The sequence below is a fragment of the Anomaloglossus baeobatrachus genome, chromosome 6 (assembly GCF_048569485.1).
Source record: "Anomaloglossus baeobatrachus isolate aAnoBae1 chromosome 6, aAnoBae1.hap1, whole genome shotgun sequence".
Taxonomy (NCBI): domain Eukaryota; kingdom Metazoa; phylum Chordata; class Amphibia; order Anura; family Aromobatidae; genus Anomaloglossus; species Anomaloglossus baeobatrachus.
The window spans coordinates 86,854,584-86,871,981 of NC_134358.1; the positions used below are offsets into that span (position 1 = coordinate 86,854,584).

Consider the following 17,398-nt stretch of genomic DNA (forward strand, 5'->3'; position numbering starts at 1 on the left):
AACTCCTATGGTTACCTATGTGCTCTCAGGCCATCTCAGTGCTCCTATCTACATCAGATTGTCTCATCAGTGATCCGCTCTGCCCTCACCATTCCTTTCTGCCCTCAGGCCGCCTCCTCATGACTCCTATCTGCTCTCAGGCCATCTGCTCAGCTCTCAGACCATCTCAGTGCTCCTATCTGCCTCAGACTCTCATCAGTGTTCCATTTTGCCTTCGGGCCATCTTCTCAGTGTTACTTTCTGCCCTCCGGCAATCTACTTATGGCTCCCATCTACTCAGTGCTCTTCTCTTCCATCAGACTATCTCCTTGGTGCTCTACTTTGCCCTTAGAAAATTTGACAGCACTTTTCTCTGCCCTCAGGCCATCTCCTCTGCACTAATCTCTGCCCTCAGGCCATCTCCTCAGCATTCCTTTCTGCCCTCAAGCTGTCTTCCGTGTTCTTCTCTGCATTTAGGCATACAGAAATTGATCAGAGAAATATGCGACCATGCACAACACAAAGGTATATGGTGTAAAATAATAAATATATGTTCCAAAAAAATAGTGTGTGGGTTCTATGGATGTAGCTGACTGTACACGCACGTTTCGGTGTCACCTTCGTCAGGGAACCCCCTGACGAAGGTGACGCCGAAACGTGCGCGGCGGGTCTGGCGTCACATGTGAACACAAGTCTTCTTGTATCCAGGTAAAACAACCTTTTATCACCACTACTTATGTGGATACATATGTCTCTATTTTTGCACAATAGGCCATATTAATGATTTCTTTGAGCTGTATATGCATACCTCCTTAACATCCATTTACACAGCATACCACAGCTCTCATATACTAATGTTAAAGTTGACAACTATATATATGGTTTTGCTTTTAACACCCTCATTGGCTGGTTATATATGTGATCATTACCCCCTCTTTTATTAAACAGATTCCTAATGGTTAATTACTGCATATTTACCATTGATAGTTATTCACAGTAATATGTTAACTTGATATGCTTTGTATACCTGAATTTTTTTCCTTAATAAACCATCCCTGTACATTGATACCTGTCCCTACCTGTTCAATATTTACACATGTGATGCCCCTGTTTTCTGCATTTAGGCAGTCTACTCACCGTTCCTCTCTACCCTTACACCACAGCATCTTGGAACTTTGTTACAATGTGCAACTGACTAACAGCAGAGAGGATAGTCTTAGTAGGGATACCATCAGGTTGTTATTGATATATGGATACATATTAATATGTACAGTATGTTTGTTATTTAGAGGGAAGCTGTAGGTATAGGGTTAATCTGCAGGTTAATAGCATTCCGAAGGGGGCCCATACACTGTATTGAAAGTACAGCATTCAGAAGAAAACCTGTTTTAACAGGAGAGAGAGAGAGAGAGAGAGAGAGAGAGAGAGAGAGAGAGAGAGAGAGAGAGAGAGAGAGAGAGAGAGAGAGAGAGAAAAAAAAAAAAAAAAAGCTTGCTGCTACTTTTTTCTGCAATAAAATCTGCAAGGAAAGAAGAAGCAATGTGTGCACAGCAAGTCAGGATTCTCAGACTTTGCTGTGATGCATTTTTCCTTTCAGTATTGAGTAAAATCTGCAAACAAAAAAAAAAAAAAAAACAAAAACAAAAGAACACCATGAATGAATAGAGCCTAAGCAAAAATAAAAAAAATTCAAGAACCATCAAAAAAGGTTTCCAGTAAACTGTGTGGTAAAATAAATGCTGTCATTCAAAAGTACAACTCATGCAAAAAACAAACCCTCTTATGTCTATATGGGCAGAAAAAGTAAAGTTATGGTTTTGAGAAAGAAGGGGGGGGGGGGGGGAATGCAAAAAAAAAAAAAAAAAATTGAAATTATGAAGGAGTTAACAACTGTTATTGCATAATTAGGTTATATAATTTATTTTTTTCGGGGCGGGGGTATATGTACATTTTTTTGTTTTACTAGATATAAGAGGATAGATGTGATTTTTTTTTTTTAAAAAAAAACATTTGCCTCCCAAGAGCTGATGGCAGATCTCTATTTTCCATGGTCTGCCCCTAAATTACCAACCTTGTTACAACCAAACTAGCCAACAATTGACTTCACTTAGAGAAGGGAGGGATGTAGAATCAAAACTGGTGACAAGACAAAAAAAAAATAAAAATAAAAAAATAAAAAATATATAATAATAATAATAATAATAATATAGGACTTGACTATGGCCATAGAACAACTGTGGAGAGTAGTGGCACAAGGCAGGTCTCTACATCTTTATGTCTTTCCTTTTTATAAAAAAAAAAAATAAATAAAATACAATTACTCAGGTTTTTGGAGTTATAATAGAATCCAGCAAAATCAATATATTTGTACAAGGAAAACAGATGTAGTTTTAATAAAATACCAGTTTATTGGAAATACAGTATGGACATTGTTTGCTCTGCTATTGCCCCCCTGGAGCCTGTTATTATAGGACAGAGAGGGGAATGGTCAGTGACTGGTCCATCTTCCTGGATAACAGCATGTTCTTAGGTCAGTCTCAGATGTCCGACATTCACGGTCCGAGTTTGTATGACTACCTGTGCCCTAAGTTTAACTCAACAGCTTTTTATATACCTTTGAGGCTGTTTAATTTGGGTCAGGCGACCTGCGGCCGGTCCACCCATTGTCGTCAACACTTCGACCGTGAATACCGAACTTGTGAAACCAACCTCACCGACGTCAGACTGCATTGGCAACTTCTTGTACGTATTTCCTTAGTTTTGTTACCCTATATTTTGATAGAAGGCAAAAAGGAGTTAAAAAACACAGGTAGGTACAGGTTGTAGAAACGACCTCCATTACTGGGCCAAACATTTTTTTTTAAGCTGCAGTAAAAGAAAAAAACAAAAACAAAAAAAAAAACGAACAAAACCAAACAAACCACAAAACAGTACTTTCAGGATACATCTAAACCTACATGTCTTCTTTGCTCAGCATAATCTGGACTTTATTCCCATTCAAAATACCTGGTAACTTGCTGAACCTAGTGAATTTGGGCAGACTGAACTACCATCTAATGGACAATGCACAATGGGGGACCTCCCCTCTGTACCCTGGAGCTTCAGGTCAGAGGAAAGAAAGGTCAGGCATGTTGTTTCATCTTGCCCATTCCTTTGTTCCAGAGACACTTGGCAAAAATTGTAGTTTACATTAAAACATAGCAAAATTGTGCACATGCTCCAACGATGCATCATCTGGCCTGATGTACAATATACTACTGTTAACACCACTCTTCGTATGGACACACAGTTTATGGAAATAAATTATATCAGCTGTGAGATTAATAAAAACTGACTAAAGAAGTGTGTAAAAAATATACAGGTTGGCACCTGGTTAGTTTCTGGACTGACAATTAATGGAGAACTCCTGTAGTTCCAAAGTGGATACATGGGGATTAAAGGGAACCAATCACCAGGATTTTCGTATATAACCTAAAGCCAGTGCTATACTGGCACTATCAGGCTGATTCTGTACATATCTTTAGTGGTCAGATCGGATGTTTAGGTTTTTAAATCCAAGAAAGTAAAAGTTTATAAAATCGGCAGCTGCTTGAGTGGCAGCAGCTGAGGATCAGATATCTGGGGTGGTATTCATACTTATGCTAATTCTAATAGGGGGAGGGGACAAGTATTATACAATCAATTACCTTTTGACTTGCAGGACCTGTGTGAGGTCATACCCATGTGACCAGAAGGGGCAAGGCCTCAGCAAACAAAATGTTGCTTCCTGGTATCAGCTTTGTTGGCTGAGGCCCCGCCCCTTCTGGTCATGACCTCACACAGGTCTTGCAAGTCAAAAGTTAATCAACTGTATAACTTATGCTAATTCTAACAGGGGGAGGGGCTAACTCTGAAAACCCCCTCCAGATATTATCTGCTCCTCAGCTGCTGTCACTGAAGAAGCTGATGATTTTATAAACTTTACTTTCTTGGATTTCAAAACCTATTAGATCCAAGCTGACCACTAAAGGTATTTATAGAATCAGCCTGATAGTGCCAGTATAGCACTGGGGCTTTAGGTTATATACGAAAATCATGGTGATTTGGACTTCTAGTGTTAAAGGAAACCAGAGAGGGGTCATTTAACATTTCTACCATTGGAACCCTATGGAGCTCGACGTTTCTGGGACTTCTGGTGTTAAGGTGGCTATTCACATTAGCTGACTGTCGGGTGAATGATGCTTTGCTGACAGACATCTCAGCCACCACTTACATACACAGGAGTTCTGGCTTGGCTGAGCGCGCTCATTGAGAAAGCCACTGGCTGACAAGTCGGCTGGTGACTAATCTCTGGGAGAACAATGCAACTGGTAGTTCAAAATCAGGCATGTGCGATCAACATCTCTCCTGACCTTCAGTCAGCCAGCACTCCCACATACAGACCTCCATAAGCCAATAGCATGAGGTTTGGCATATGGTGGTCTTAAGGTTTTGGTCCTGCATTCCTTTCTTCTCCCAGGAGATAAGTCACTGGCAAAGTTGTCTGGACTGCAGCGGAAAGCCCCAAAACACACTAAACTAAAGTTGGACTAATGTGCATGGAGGACTGTTAACTTTCCTGACATAAGATGTTAGATTCCAAATCACAGAGGCTTTTGTTCGCTGAGAGTCAAAGGGAATCTGTCGGCAAGTTTTCCCTACTTCATCTAAGAGCAGTATGATGTAGGTAGAGATCCTGAATCCAACAATGTATCACTTAATATTACTTGGTACAGCCATTCTGACACAATCAGAAAGTTTAGATTTAGCCATGTAGCAGAGCTGTCCTGCCCACACCAGGCTCTCTAGAGATTGTACAATGACAGTGAGGTGTCCGTCTGAGGAGGGGGGGGCGTACCGAAATATCATGCCCTTGACACAATGAGAACTCCGGCTGCTTAAACATATATAGCAAATAAATAGATTGGACCTTAAGACAGGCATTCTTGAATTCTCTGTGTTAACCCTTCTAGCTGGCAGCGAATATATATTGGGGACTTTCCTCCCATTCCTAGTTATGAAAATGGTCAGACTAAACAGTGCATGTTTATGCTGAAGGGGGGAAACAACTCTTTTTCACACGTTATTCTCATTTCAAAGTTATCTTTTCTATAACATAATGGTTTCACGGTTATCTTAATAAACCTTTTCAGAAACTAGAACCTTTATTTCTTGAGAACAAAATATACAAATGATTCATCATAACACTATAATCAATAGTTTGTTTTATAGTCTTAGCAAATAAAATATTGGTTAGAATTAACGAAAACCAAAACCATTCAATCAAAACCTTACTGAAATGCCAAACTCTCCTCTCTGCACAAGGCCGGAGGTCTTCGGTTTACCAGCTGTAATGTAATTCTTTGAATCCTAAAAGTTCAAGATACTTTTTCAATACAAGTTTGGATTTGTAATACTTTTGCGTACCATGTTTATATAATGAACTCTAGTTATGACAAGTATTACAGTTTTTGTCAAAAGAAAACTAGGATCCGTCAGCAGTAATGGTAAGTCCCAACCAGGTAAAGTCTTTTTGTACAACCAAATGTTCACAGTCCAAGTGCTACTGAGCACTAAACAGCGTCACAGTTAGCCTCTGATGAGTGGTCCCCCTCGCTGACACATACATCCGCTCCAGACGTAGAGACATTCCAATTAGCTGTAGAATCGACCGTGGAAAAGTCAACGCTAAAAGCCTTCAGCTGCTTCTTGGAGACGCATCTCAGTAGGATCTCTGTATCCTGGAACTTTTTATGGTTTAGTTTCTCAGCTTTGGATGCTTCCGCTTTCGTTGAGAATTTGACAAGAGCTTCCCCAAGGCAGTCCCCATTGTCATCATATAGCAGACAAATGTCCTGTTCAGTCAATGAAAATCCGGTAAAAAAGTTGAGAACATCATGTTTATTCACAGAAGCGGCAAAGTTTCTTAAATATAAGAATTTAACGCCAGACTTCTTCACTCCTGAAACTGGTTTCCCCAAGACGACGTTTTTATTAATCTCGATTAAGTCCATCATGTCGGGTTTGGAGATAGGAAGCACTCGCAAACGACGACCCTTGAAAACTGCTTTGTCCAACTCGAGAGCTCGTACATAATCATTTTCAGTTATGAACATCACAAAACATTCCCGCTGTCGGTTGCCATCTTTATCATACACAAATGTGATCTGAGAGTCATCGACAAGGTTGTGCAAAAACTTCCTTATGTGGGATTTGTCAGCGCAGAGACTTACATTCACCAGACGCGCATAAAACTCGTGAATGTACAACAAATGGTGGTCATGGTTCAGCAACGGTTTGGGAGTTGAACTTTTCTTATTTTTCTTCTTAGGAGAACCACGTTTTGAAATGTTGGAAAGCCAATCATTCTCCCTTGACAGCCACATACACAAAACAGAAAATGTATTTTGTGTTTCACAAGAATTTCTATTTTCAGACGACTGAAACACTGAGAGGGCCTTTTCGGCATCATCCATTTTTCCAAATTTAACTAAGCCTACACCGCTTCTAACTTTACACCTTGTCAAGAAAATTACATTTTCCACACACAGGTCTTTGAAAAAGCTTTTAACATCAGAAAGTTTGGCATTCAAGGGTTTAAACACAATACGTAAATAGCTGCTGCTCTGATAACTAGGAGCAGCTAGAATATTTATGGGTGCACCCATCAGAAGTTGACGTGACCTCTGTAGAGCGTAAAATACATCAAGTTTGTCTTTAAATGTAACGTAAGCCTCTCCGTGTACCCCACCAATAATATTAACATCTCCATCTTCAATCTTCAATCCAACAAAGAAACGTCGCACATGAATAGCGTCTGCAATAGGCGGGAGACCTTCTAACCGCACCGTCCACATTCTGTATTCTTACTCAATATACTTTTTCCTGTTGATATATATATAAGAAAAAGAAAGCGCACACTTTTAGTTATACACAGCAGAGTTTCTACGAAATTAGACACTTTTCCCCAAGTTCTCGCTCTGCATACCATATTTTATATGCAGAGGCACTAACCCATAAACCCCCATAATCACTTCCACAGTGGCTATATACCTTTCAGGATTCAGTATGGTAAGTGCCAGAGACAAATCGACACTACAAACTCTACTACATTAGACCGCCAGTAGTAGCATCGAACACCGACGAGGCGGCAATTAGTTTTACATGGGCATGGCATCTCTCCATATCAAAATAAAAACAAATTTGAAAGATTCTACACAAAGACAGAATTGTCAAGCTTCCAAACAGCAATTCGAGATGCAGCTCTATAATGGGGGTCTAGTACAGGGGCCTGGGGATCAGTAAGCGTTCCCTGACAAAAACCCTTTAAAAGAGGTGGTTCACCCCTTTTCATTACTGGCCACATTGATATTATGTTGAGAAACAAGGTTTCTCTCAAATACCTTGTGTTGCCAACAGTGCCTGTGACCAGCGCTATTGCGGACTGCTCACCCCCTTCGAATGACCCCTGAGCTTTGAGACCTCTGTTGACTTGACATCACCGCGGCCGGCCCTAGTCTGTGAGTCAATGACCTCAAAAACTCTTTGTAAAATTTAATGACATAGGGTCAACTTTAGGGATACTGGCATCCAGACTTCTTTTTGTCCAGGTCCTATTTTTCCATCCTGAAGGGATATTCCTATTTTCCGGCCCGCCTCAGTTGACGTGACATCACCAGACATCAGAGGTCATCAGAGCCTGGGGGGGAAGGTCACGCGAAGAGGGTGAGTGGTCCGCATTTGCGCCGCTCACAGGCACTATTGGCAACACAAGGTATTTGAAAGAAACATGTTTCAACAAAATATAGATGTGGCCAGTAATGAAAAGGGGTGGCAGGGCATGCATAGGGACCAGACACTGTATGGGGTTGTGCACACTGCAGGTCATAACATTAGTCCTACCGATTCTGTATAGTTACTGCAATAGTGGTGGAGGGGAGTGAAGTGTGCGTGTGGAAGGAGGGGGGTGTTGTGTGGAAAAAATGGGAATATCCCTTCAGGATGGAAAAACCTGAACAGGACAAAAAGAAGTCTGGATGCACGTATCCATAAAATTGACTGTCAAAGCTTTGCGAAGATGGGAGTTTGGGAGGCGTTCAAATATGATGAGTTTTTAAAGCAAACACCAGTTTACTAACTGCTCTTTTTTGGCGGTGGGGAGTTTTTTTTAAAAATGGTTTTCCAAGAATGTAATAAAACATCCACGGTCACATAATTCAAATGGCAGCTTGTCCTAGTCATGTGTCAGGATGATCTGTAATCTGAAGAAACATCTCCAGAGACCTGCATCTCCACCTGCAGGAGCTGTATTATAAGCACAAATACCAGAGCCTGTGGAGTAGGACTGGTAGAAGAAATAGATCATCTCCTCGACTGACTGAGCATGGAGGACTGAGAAAAAAATTCTTTGCGCTCAGATTTACTTCTCCTGTCAAAGCCCTTCTTTGGCAGATCACCAGTACATGAGCGTCTCATACTTATCCTGTCAGTTAAAACAAAAATCTCCGGAGCGGTGCATCTTCACACTGCAGCCCGTTTGCACACGTTACTAGGCAGGGCTGCAGTGTGAATTACACTACTCACAAAAAGTTAGTGATACCTAGCTTTCGGGTGAAATCTCAGAATGATCCTATGGGCAGTTTCAAACAAACGGCATTTCGCCGGATTACTGGATCCGGCACACTCCAGTACAGTGTAAAACAGTACAATGGCATCGCGGCAACCTCTGGTCACATGCTGTCATGTGACTGTAGCTTGCCACGATGCCATTGTACAGTATTAACACTGTACTGTAGTGTGCCGGATCTGGTAATCCGGCGAAATGCCGGTTGTGTGAAACGGCCCTAAAAGGCACTCGAACCTTTTCAGGTGAACTTGAGGTGACCTTCTCTACACCTTTGAACGCACATGTCTAACTATTCAATGCTTCAGTACTTTGTGCTGTTCTAACAAGGAGCTTAAAGGAATCTGTCACCAGATTTTTGCCCCGTAATCTGACAGCAGCATAATGTAGGGGCAGAGATCCTTACTGTATTATAATGATGTCTTGACCATACACGACAAGCAATTTTTACCCCTATGTCCCCTCTACTTTTTTATAGATTGCTAACTTGTAAGCAGGGCCTTCACTCCTCCTGTTTAAATTGTACAGTTATTAGGCTGAGTTCACACGTCCTGAAATCATCCGTTGAATGTCTTCTTCAGAGATCCGTTGGCGAAATTATGTCTGCCTGATTTTAAATATAGGAGTCTATGGAGAAAGGATCCGTTAACTGATTGCCACTCATCTTCCATTTGAAATGGCTTCTGTAAGAAAAAAACCAAAACAAAACAGATCAGTTACAAATGCAAGAATAACGGATGGCTAAATAGCAATCCGTTAACAGATCGGATCTCCATAGACTCCCATGTGAAGAAAAAAAAAAAAAAAACAAAACAAAAAACGGATCCGGAAGACATCAGTTATTCAACGGACGAAAAAAAAAAAATTGTGTTTCCAGAACTTTTTTTCCCCAATGGATCTGTGCAGGATCCGTTCTAACCGATGATTACAGGACATGTGAACTCAGCCTAATTGTAATGTCCGATTTTGTTTGTACAGGTTCTCACTGATTAATAAACTGCTGTGGCATATGTTGGTGCTAAATATAATTATTATAAAAGGGTTATTATATTAAATAGGTAAAATTGCAAAGTGCTTGTAAACAAGCAACTTTGCAAATTACTTTTTTTTTTTTTTTTAAATCCTCTTTGTTCTAAAGAACAAAGCAATTTTTTATTTTGTCTACTGCAGCAATGGGCAAAGATGAACAATGCTTCTAAGTTCTTTCCGTCAGCTTGTAAGCACTGCCCTGAAGTTGGCTGGAACACAAGGTTTGCTCCTGATCCAGCTTCAGTGCAGTTGTTGAGACAGATGCCGGAAATAGTAGCATCCGAGAGCACACAGAAAAGGCCGGTGCCACAACGATGCGGCTGGTCACAATTGTCAATCAGGATTGCACAACTCCATGGAAAGCAGAAAGCCAAGAGACCTCGGAGCAGAGCGCTCCTAAAAAAGATGAACAACCCTTTGAGGGCAGTGGTTTAGAGAGAAGAAATGCTGAAGGTGCCTCTTCATGAAAACACAACTGCATGTTTCTCCTCACCTCCTCAGTTTTTCTAGCCATAATCGTGGGACGTCATTTGATTCTCTTTAAAAGGTATTTTCTGAGATGGGCAACATATTAACCTCTTCACGACACATGACGTACTGGGTACGTTATGGATTGTGTCAGGTTAATGCCTGCCTGCTGCCGCCGGCAGCGATCGCTGCACATATCAGCTGATTTGAACAGCCGACATGTGCAGCGATGAAGCACGAGTGGATTCGCTACCCACTTGTACCTGTTAACCCCTTACAGCGCACTGTGAAAACGTCACAGCGCGATGTAATAGCGGGCTGCGGTAAGCACTTACCCGGCGCCATCGGAAGTCATGTAATGTGATCACGTAGATCCGATGATTGTCATGGTAGCACAGGGCCATGTGATGACTCCTGTAGCAATCATGAGTCACTTCCATTTACACCCGACAAAGCGCCATTTGTAACAGGAGAGCTCCTTTTCTGCAGATCTTAGCTGTGATCTGGAGAAATGGAAGAGCGATCAAACTGCTGAACCTTATAGTCCCCTAGGAGGACTAGTAAAATTAAAAGTAAAAAAAAAGTTAAAAATTAAACAAAAAAACCCCAAACCTAAAAAGTTCAAAACACCCCCATTCGCCCCACTGAAAATGAAACTTAAAAAAATAAAAAAAAAATATACACAGTTGGTATCGTCGCATTCAGAAACGCCCGATCAAAATATAAAAATCAATTATCCGATCGGTAAGCGGTGTAGCGGCAAAAAAATTACAAACGCCAAAATGACGCTTTTTGGTCGCTGCGAATTTTGCGCAAAATGCGATAACAGGCGTTCAAAACGACACTTCTCTGCAAAAATGGTACTGCTAAAAACAACAGTTCAAGATGCAAAAAATAAGCAGTCACTGAGCCATAGATCCAAAAAAATGAGAACGATACGGATCACGGAAAATGACGCAAAAAGTGTGCCATAGTTTTTGGACAAACTTCTGAATTTTTTTTTAACCAGTTAGATAAAAAGTAAACCTATACATATTTAGTGTCTACGAACTCATACCACCTGAGGCATCACACCGACACATCAGTTTTACCATATAGTGAACACTGTGAATACACTATCCCAAAAACTATCATGCAATTGCACTTTTGCAATTTTTTTGCACTTGGATTTTGCCATTTTCCAGCACACTATATGGTAAAACTTGGAGTGTCATTTAAAAGTAGAACTCGTCCCGCAAAAAAAGCCCTTATATGGCAAGATTGGCAGAAAAATAAATAAATTTAAAAAAATAAATAAATAAATAAAAGATACTGCTCTCGGTACACGAGTCGAGCCTGTTCGAGCATCTCTAACCGCTCATTACGAGCACCCGAGCATGGTAATGCTCACTCATCACTAATGTTTAGAACTCAGGAAGGAAATAGTTTACAAAATAATTAAAGAAGTAGTAAGCAGAGATCAGATGCCAAAACCAGGATCGGGATCATGAATTTCAGGTCATCAATTTACAAGGACAGAAAAACCGCTGTTCTTGGTTAATATGACATCCTCAGCTCAGGATGGCCTTAAAGCCTTTCCATATATGAAGAGGAAACAATCCTAAGAACATAAAGTGTGTATATCTCAAACAGCTAAAAATATTGGCATTTAAAACTCGGCAAAATCTCATTCTCACTATCTACGCAGACGATGCATTCATGTCCTTTACATTGCTGAGGCCAAAGACTGGCGGCAGCGCTCACTTGGGTAGGTGGCAAGAGACCTGCAGGGAGCATCAAAAAAGTAGATTTATCAGGTATGTTTTGATTTTAATTTGTGAAATTATGCTATACACTGCCTTTAGCCTAAATATTAACAATTCTGCAGATTTTCTACACCAAAAAACTGCATCTCTTGGCAGGAAAAACGCTGCAGAAAAAAAAAAAAAAAAAAAAAGACGCTTTTTGCCGTTTTGCTTTTTTTATGCATTTTTGTGTTGCTTTTTTTTATGAATTGTGATTGGAACACTGCTGCAAACACAAACAGTTGACATTTCAATTGTTTGGTGCAGATTTTTTCTGCACCAAAATCTGCAAGGAAAAATCTGCAACGTCAGGATTCTCAGACTTTGCTGGGATGCGTTTTCCCTTGCAGATTGATTAAAATATGCAGGGAAAAAAAAAAAAAAAAAAAAAAAAAAAAAAAAAAAAAAAAAAGGGAAAAAACACATTAAAGGGGTATTTTAAGCAATGAAAATTATATGCTTACCCACTGCCCATGATTTGTATTCCAACACCCAGCCCCACACTGGTCTCTCCTTCAAGGCACAGTCTTTGTCCTCCTTCACATGTACATGCAAAACACTAATGTTTTGCACAGTCCGTGGTGAAGGTACACGTGTGTGTGTTTTACGTATGCTAGCCGTGTGACATCTGGCTAGAACACGGACAGCATGAGCTGGTATACTTACCTGTCACCGGAGCTGCTGTTACTTCCTGGTTCGCAGTGAGAGCAGTGAATATGCATGAGCATAATGAGCGGGCCCAGAAGCAACAGCAGCACCGGAGACAGGTAAGTATAAAGATTTTTGTGACCTGTGTTTTTTCCGGTATGTCATACGAAATGTGCGGTCCATGTGACACCCGTCGGCAGAAAACGGACAAGTCGCCATGTGGAGCACATGGACACCCATTCCATATCAAAAAACAGACGTATGCACAGACCCATTGAGTTTAATTTGTCTACGTGTGTCCATGTCTTCAGTATGTGTGAAAACGGACGTCACACGCACCGGAGACACGGATGTGTGAAGGAAGCCTTTGGCAGGAATTGTTGTCTCAACCAATTGCTTCCTGCAGCAGCGACCATTTTTATTTTGTCAAGTACAGGACCAGAAAACATAGCTCAATAGGTTACACTGCTAGCATCTGCCTCAAGGGTATGTTCACACTGCATCTTTTTCAGCCGTATCTGAGCGAGCCCGTTTCTCAAAAAAGAGGGGTTGAAAAAGCTCTAAGAGAGAAATAAAAACAAGTGCCCTATTAATTTGTATAAGAAAACGGCTGTTCATATGTTCCAGCTTCTGGAAGACTTACAGACTCTTTAACCCCTTCAGCCCCCGAGCACTTTCCGTTTTTGCGTTTTTGTTTTTTGCTCCCCTTCTTCTGAGAGGCGTAATATTTTTATTTTTCCATCAATCTTGCCATATGAGGGCTTGTTTTTTGCGGGACGAGTAGTACTTTTAAATGAAACCATAAGTTTTACCATATAGTGTACTGGAAAACGGCAAAAAAATTCCAAGTGCGGAAAAATTGCAAAAAAAGTGTGATCGTACAATAGTTTTTGGGATATTTTATTCACGGTGTTCACTATATGGTAAAACTGAGGTATCTCTGTGATGCCTCAGGTCGGTGCGAGTTTGTAGACACCAAACATATATAGGTTTACTTGTATCTAAGGGGTTAAAAAAAATTCACAAGTTTGTCCAATAAAAGTGGCGCACGTTTTGCGCCATTTTCCGAAACATGTAGCGTTCTTATTTTTAAGGATCTATGGCTCAGTGATAGCTTATTTTTTGCGTCTCGAGCTGACGTTTATAATGGTACCATTTTTGCACAGATGCTACGTTTTGATCGCCTGTTATTGCATTTTGCGTAAAACTTGCGGCGACCAAAAAACGTAATTTTGGCGTTTGGAATTTTTTTGTGACTACGCCGTTTACCAATCAGATTAATTGATTTTATATTTTGATAGATCGGGCATTTCTGAACGCGGCGATACCAAATATGTGTATGTTTATTTATTTTTTAACCCTTTAATTTTCAATGGGGGGAAAGGGGGGTGATTTGAACTTTTAGGTTTTTTGTTTTTTTTTTTATTTTTTAAAACTTTTTTTTTTTTTACTTTTTTTTTTATTTTACTAGTCCTCCTAGGGGGCTATAGCGATCAGCAATCCGATTGCTGATCGCTATCTGCTGATCACAGCTATACCGCTGTAATCAGCAGATTCAGTCACTTTGGTTTTCCCTCTGCTCTCGGCCGAGGGAAAATGAAAGTGAAACATCGTAGCAGCAGGCGTCATCACATGACCCTGTGCTACGATGGCAACCACCGATAGTCACGTGATAACACACGTGACTTCCGGTGGGGGCGGCGGTGAGTAACAAACATGGCCGCGCGCATTTAAATCTTGCTGCCAGACTTTGGCAGCAAGATTTAAGGGGTTAATGGCCGCGGGTGGAAGCGATTCCACCCGCGGCTAGCAGGCACACATGTCAGCTGTTGAAAACAGCTGATATGTGTGCTGATCCACGCCGCCTGCCCGCGGCAGGGGGCGGGGCTTAACGGGACACGATCCTGGACGGATAGATCCGTCCAAGGTCGTGAAGGGGTTAAGCAATAAAAGATAACAAGGAGAAGAAACGCACATCCAGCTAGGAAAACGCTCAATACTTCACAATGGAAGTCAGTGTTAGGCCTAAGACACACGGAATGAGAATCGGAGCGAGTGGAATGTGATAAAACATCGCATTCCACTGGGACCAATATTACTTTATGTCCCAGCACCCATGAGCAATTATTTTCTCAGCTCTAATCGGACCGAGAAAACAATCGCAGCATGCTGCGGGTGCAATGTGATCCTTGTTTCTCTCGCACCCATTCAAGTCTATGGGGAGCGAGAGAAAAATCGCACTGCACTCGCAGTACACCGGTGTACTGCGAATGCAGAGCGAGAATGGCAATAGCCGGCAACGGAGGAGTGAGGGAGATAAATCCCTCCCTCCCCTCCACAGCCCCGGCCTTCCCCTCCACAGCCCCGGCCTTCCCCTCCACAGCCCCGGCCTTCCCCTCCACAGCCCCGGCCTTCCCCTCCACAGCCCCGGCCTTCCCCTCCACAGCCCCGGCCTTCCCCTCCACAGCCCCGGCCTTCCCCTCCACAGCCCCGGCCTTCCCCTCCACAGCCCCGGCCTTCCCCTCCACAGCCCCGGCCTTCCCCTCCACAGCCCCGGCCTTCCCCTCCAGCTGTGATCCGATCACAAGATCGGACCTTAGTCGCAGTGACATTCGCATGACACTCTGCTCCCGCTGTGCTGCCAGCGTGAGCCGAGTGTCATGCGAGGATCGCATTAGTTCCCCATGTGGCCCCGGCCTTAATGCTAAAAAGACTCCTGGAAGATGTTAACATGACTGAGCGTTTTTCTTTTGCTTTGGAAAACGGCAGTAAAAAGATTCCCCAAAATAATAAATTAAAAAAATAAATAAATAAAAAAATATACAGAAGGTGAACATGGCAGCTGTTAAGGGTTGAACAAAAGGGACTGGAGCTGCGATAACCCTTGCCAGGATCAATGACTGTTGTATTTAAAGAGCTGTCCCCCAAACAAAGTTTATTTTAATCAATAGATCTTGGAATAATAATAATTTTAACAGTTGAATGTAATTAAAAAAATTGCTCCTGTGCTGAGATAAGATTATGTGTCCCTGCTGTGTACTGTGTAATGGCCGTGTCTGACCGTACAGGAACATGGTCTGATTACCACAGGTCCTAGGCAGGGGAGGAAGCAAAAGAAAGTGTATAGATAGAATTTCCGATCCCATGCTTTACTTTCTGTGAAGTAAAACATTTCTTAAAACCAGGAAGGGAAAGGTTTTACCTCAAAGAAAAAAAATAATCTATGATCCTGTGCTGTGATATCTACATACTCTCTTTTGCTGTCTCACCGGCAGCTCAGGAGATGTGGTATGATCAGACCATGTCCCTATACGGTCAGACACGGCCATTACACAGCAGGGGCACATTACCTCAGCACAGGAACATGTTTTTCTAAACGCATCCAATTGTGGAAGTTATTATTCCAAGATCTATTGCTTAAAATTAACTTTATTAGGAGCAAAACCCTTTAAAGGCCATGTGCACACACACGCTGCAGATTTACCACGGATTTTAGTGGATTTTCAGCGGATTTGCTGCAGAAAATGTGTCTAACATTTCTGCAGTCATTCCCCAGCAAAACCTATGGGTATAAAAATGCTGTGTGCACACTGCAGTTTTTTTATACCTGAGGATTTACCCGCAGAATTTCCGCTGCGGAATTAATGTGCATGTCACTTCTTTTCTGCAGGTACCTGTGGTTTTTGCCATAGATAATGGTAAAAACACACTGGGACCAACCTGTGTCAAATCTGCATGCGGATTTCGTTGCGTTTTTTTTTTTTACTGCAGCTGCAGGATTCTTTCAGAGGGTCTGTTTTTTCCTTAAGAAAAACTCAAGTTTCTAGTGCACACATGGCCTTAAACGGCATGATCTTTCCTGGGCATCCACTGCTATCGAGTGATCTTCACTGGAATCGGCAAGCGGAGGCAAATCCTAACAGTGTGGACGTTACATGTTGCTCGGAATCAGAATGCTGCCTGGCTTCCCAAATGTTTACATGGGTGGACGACCATTTATGCATATATACAAGTCTATAAAAGCAAAAACCTCAATCTTCATTGCGTCATTGGTAAAAGTCCAACCTTTCAGAAATTATATATATATATATATATATATATATATATATATATATATATATAAATAAAATAGAATAAAAGTAATGAACAAGTATCCCCAATGTGATAGCCTTCAAAACTACAGCTCGCAGTGCAAAAAAAATTCTCAGCTACAACGTGGAAAATAAAAAGTTATGGCTCCTGGAAAAAAAAAAAAAATGGGGAAGGAAAAAAACAAAAGTACAAATAAATAAATATTCGCCTGGTCAATAAGGCGTTAAATCAGCCAATGAAAATGTCACGTCTGCTCGCCCTTCTCTCCCAAGGAGCAGTGGATCAGTCCACATACACGGGAGTAGTACGTCAGGAATACGACACGGACCCCCCTCCTCCCTAGCACAATGGACTTTACCTCCCTCTACGCCGCTCCCTCCCTGCACTGAATTCCCCAGCACCGTCACCCTGCAGTTTTGCCTCAGCCAAGTACTGAGGATACAGCAGACCCGCCGGCCTCACCCCGGACACGCACGCACACCGCTCCCAAACATTACCGAAGCGGTCATCGAGCGGAGCTCAACCGACTCCACAGCTGAGTGCGCTCAACAATGACGCAGAAAAGAACGCGCATGCGCAGCCTAAACCTTAGCTGGTGGACTCTGCGCTTGCGCAACAACAAAAAAAAAAATCCCTCGCTGTCTGACTGTGCGCATGCGCAGCCTAAACCTTCGCTGGTGGACTCTGCGCTTGCGCAACAACAACAAAAAAAACCCTCGCTGTCTGACTCTGCGCATGCGCCCTGATTCAGTCTTAT

At 41.9% G+C, this 17,398-nt stretch overlaps 1 protein-coding gene across 2 annotated transcripts; it reads right to left on the reverse strand.

Annotated features, from left to right (window-relative positions):
* Positions 1–4,050: 4,050 nt before the first annotated feature.
* LOC142317100 (RNA-binding protein 12B-like) lies at positions 4,051–17,196 on the reverse strand. Of its 2 annotated transcripts, none has more exons than XM_075353088.1 (2): positions 17,139–17,196; positions 4,051–6,882 (listed from the first exon to the last, which is right to left on the reverse strand). In XM_075353088.1, exon 2 carries the CDS (start codon positions 6,852–6,854, stop codon positions 5,571–5,573), a length of 1,284 nt encoding a protein of 427 aa, XP_075209203.1. In that variant the 5' UTR covers positions 6,855–6,882; positions 17,139–17,196; the 3' UTR covers positions 4,051–5,570. The 2 variants fall into 2 exon arrangements, with proteins under 2 accessions (XP_075209203.1, XP_075209204.1); XM_075353089.1 differs by lacking the exon at positions 17,139–17,196 and adding an exon at positions 9,108–9,333.
* Between the last annotated feature and the right edge of the window lie 202 nt (positions 17,197–17,398).

Excerpts from the sequence above, each read along its gene's own strand:
- LOC142317100 (XM_075353088.1), bottom strand. The coding sequence starts at position 6,854 with ATGTGGACGGTGCGGTTAGAAGGTCTCCCGCCTATTGCAGACGCTATT.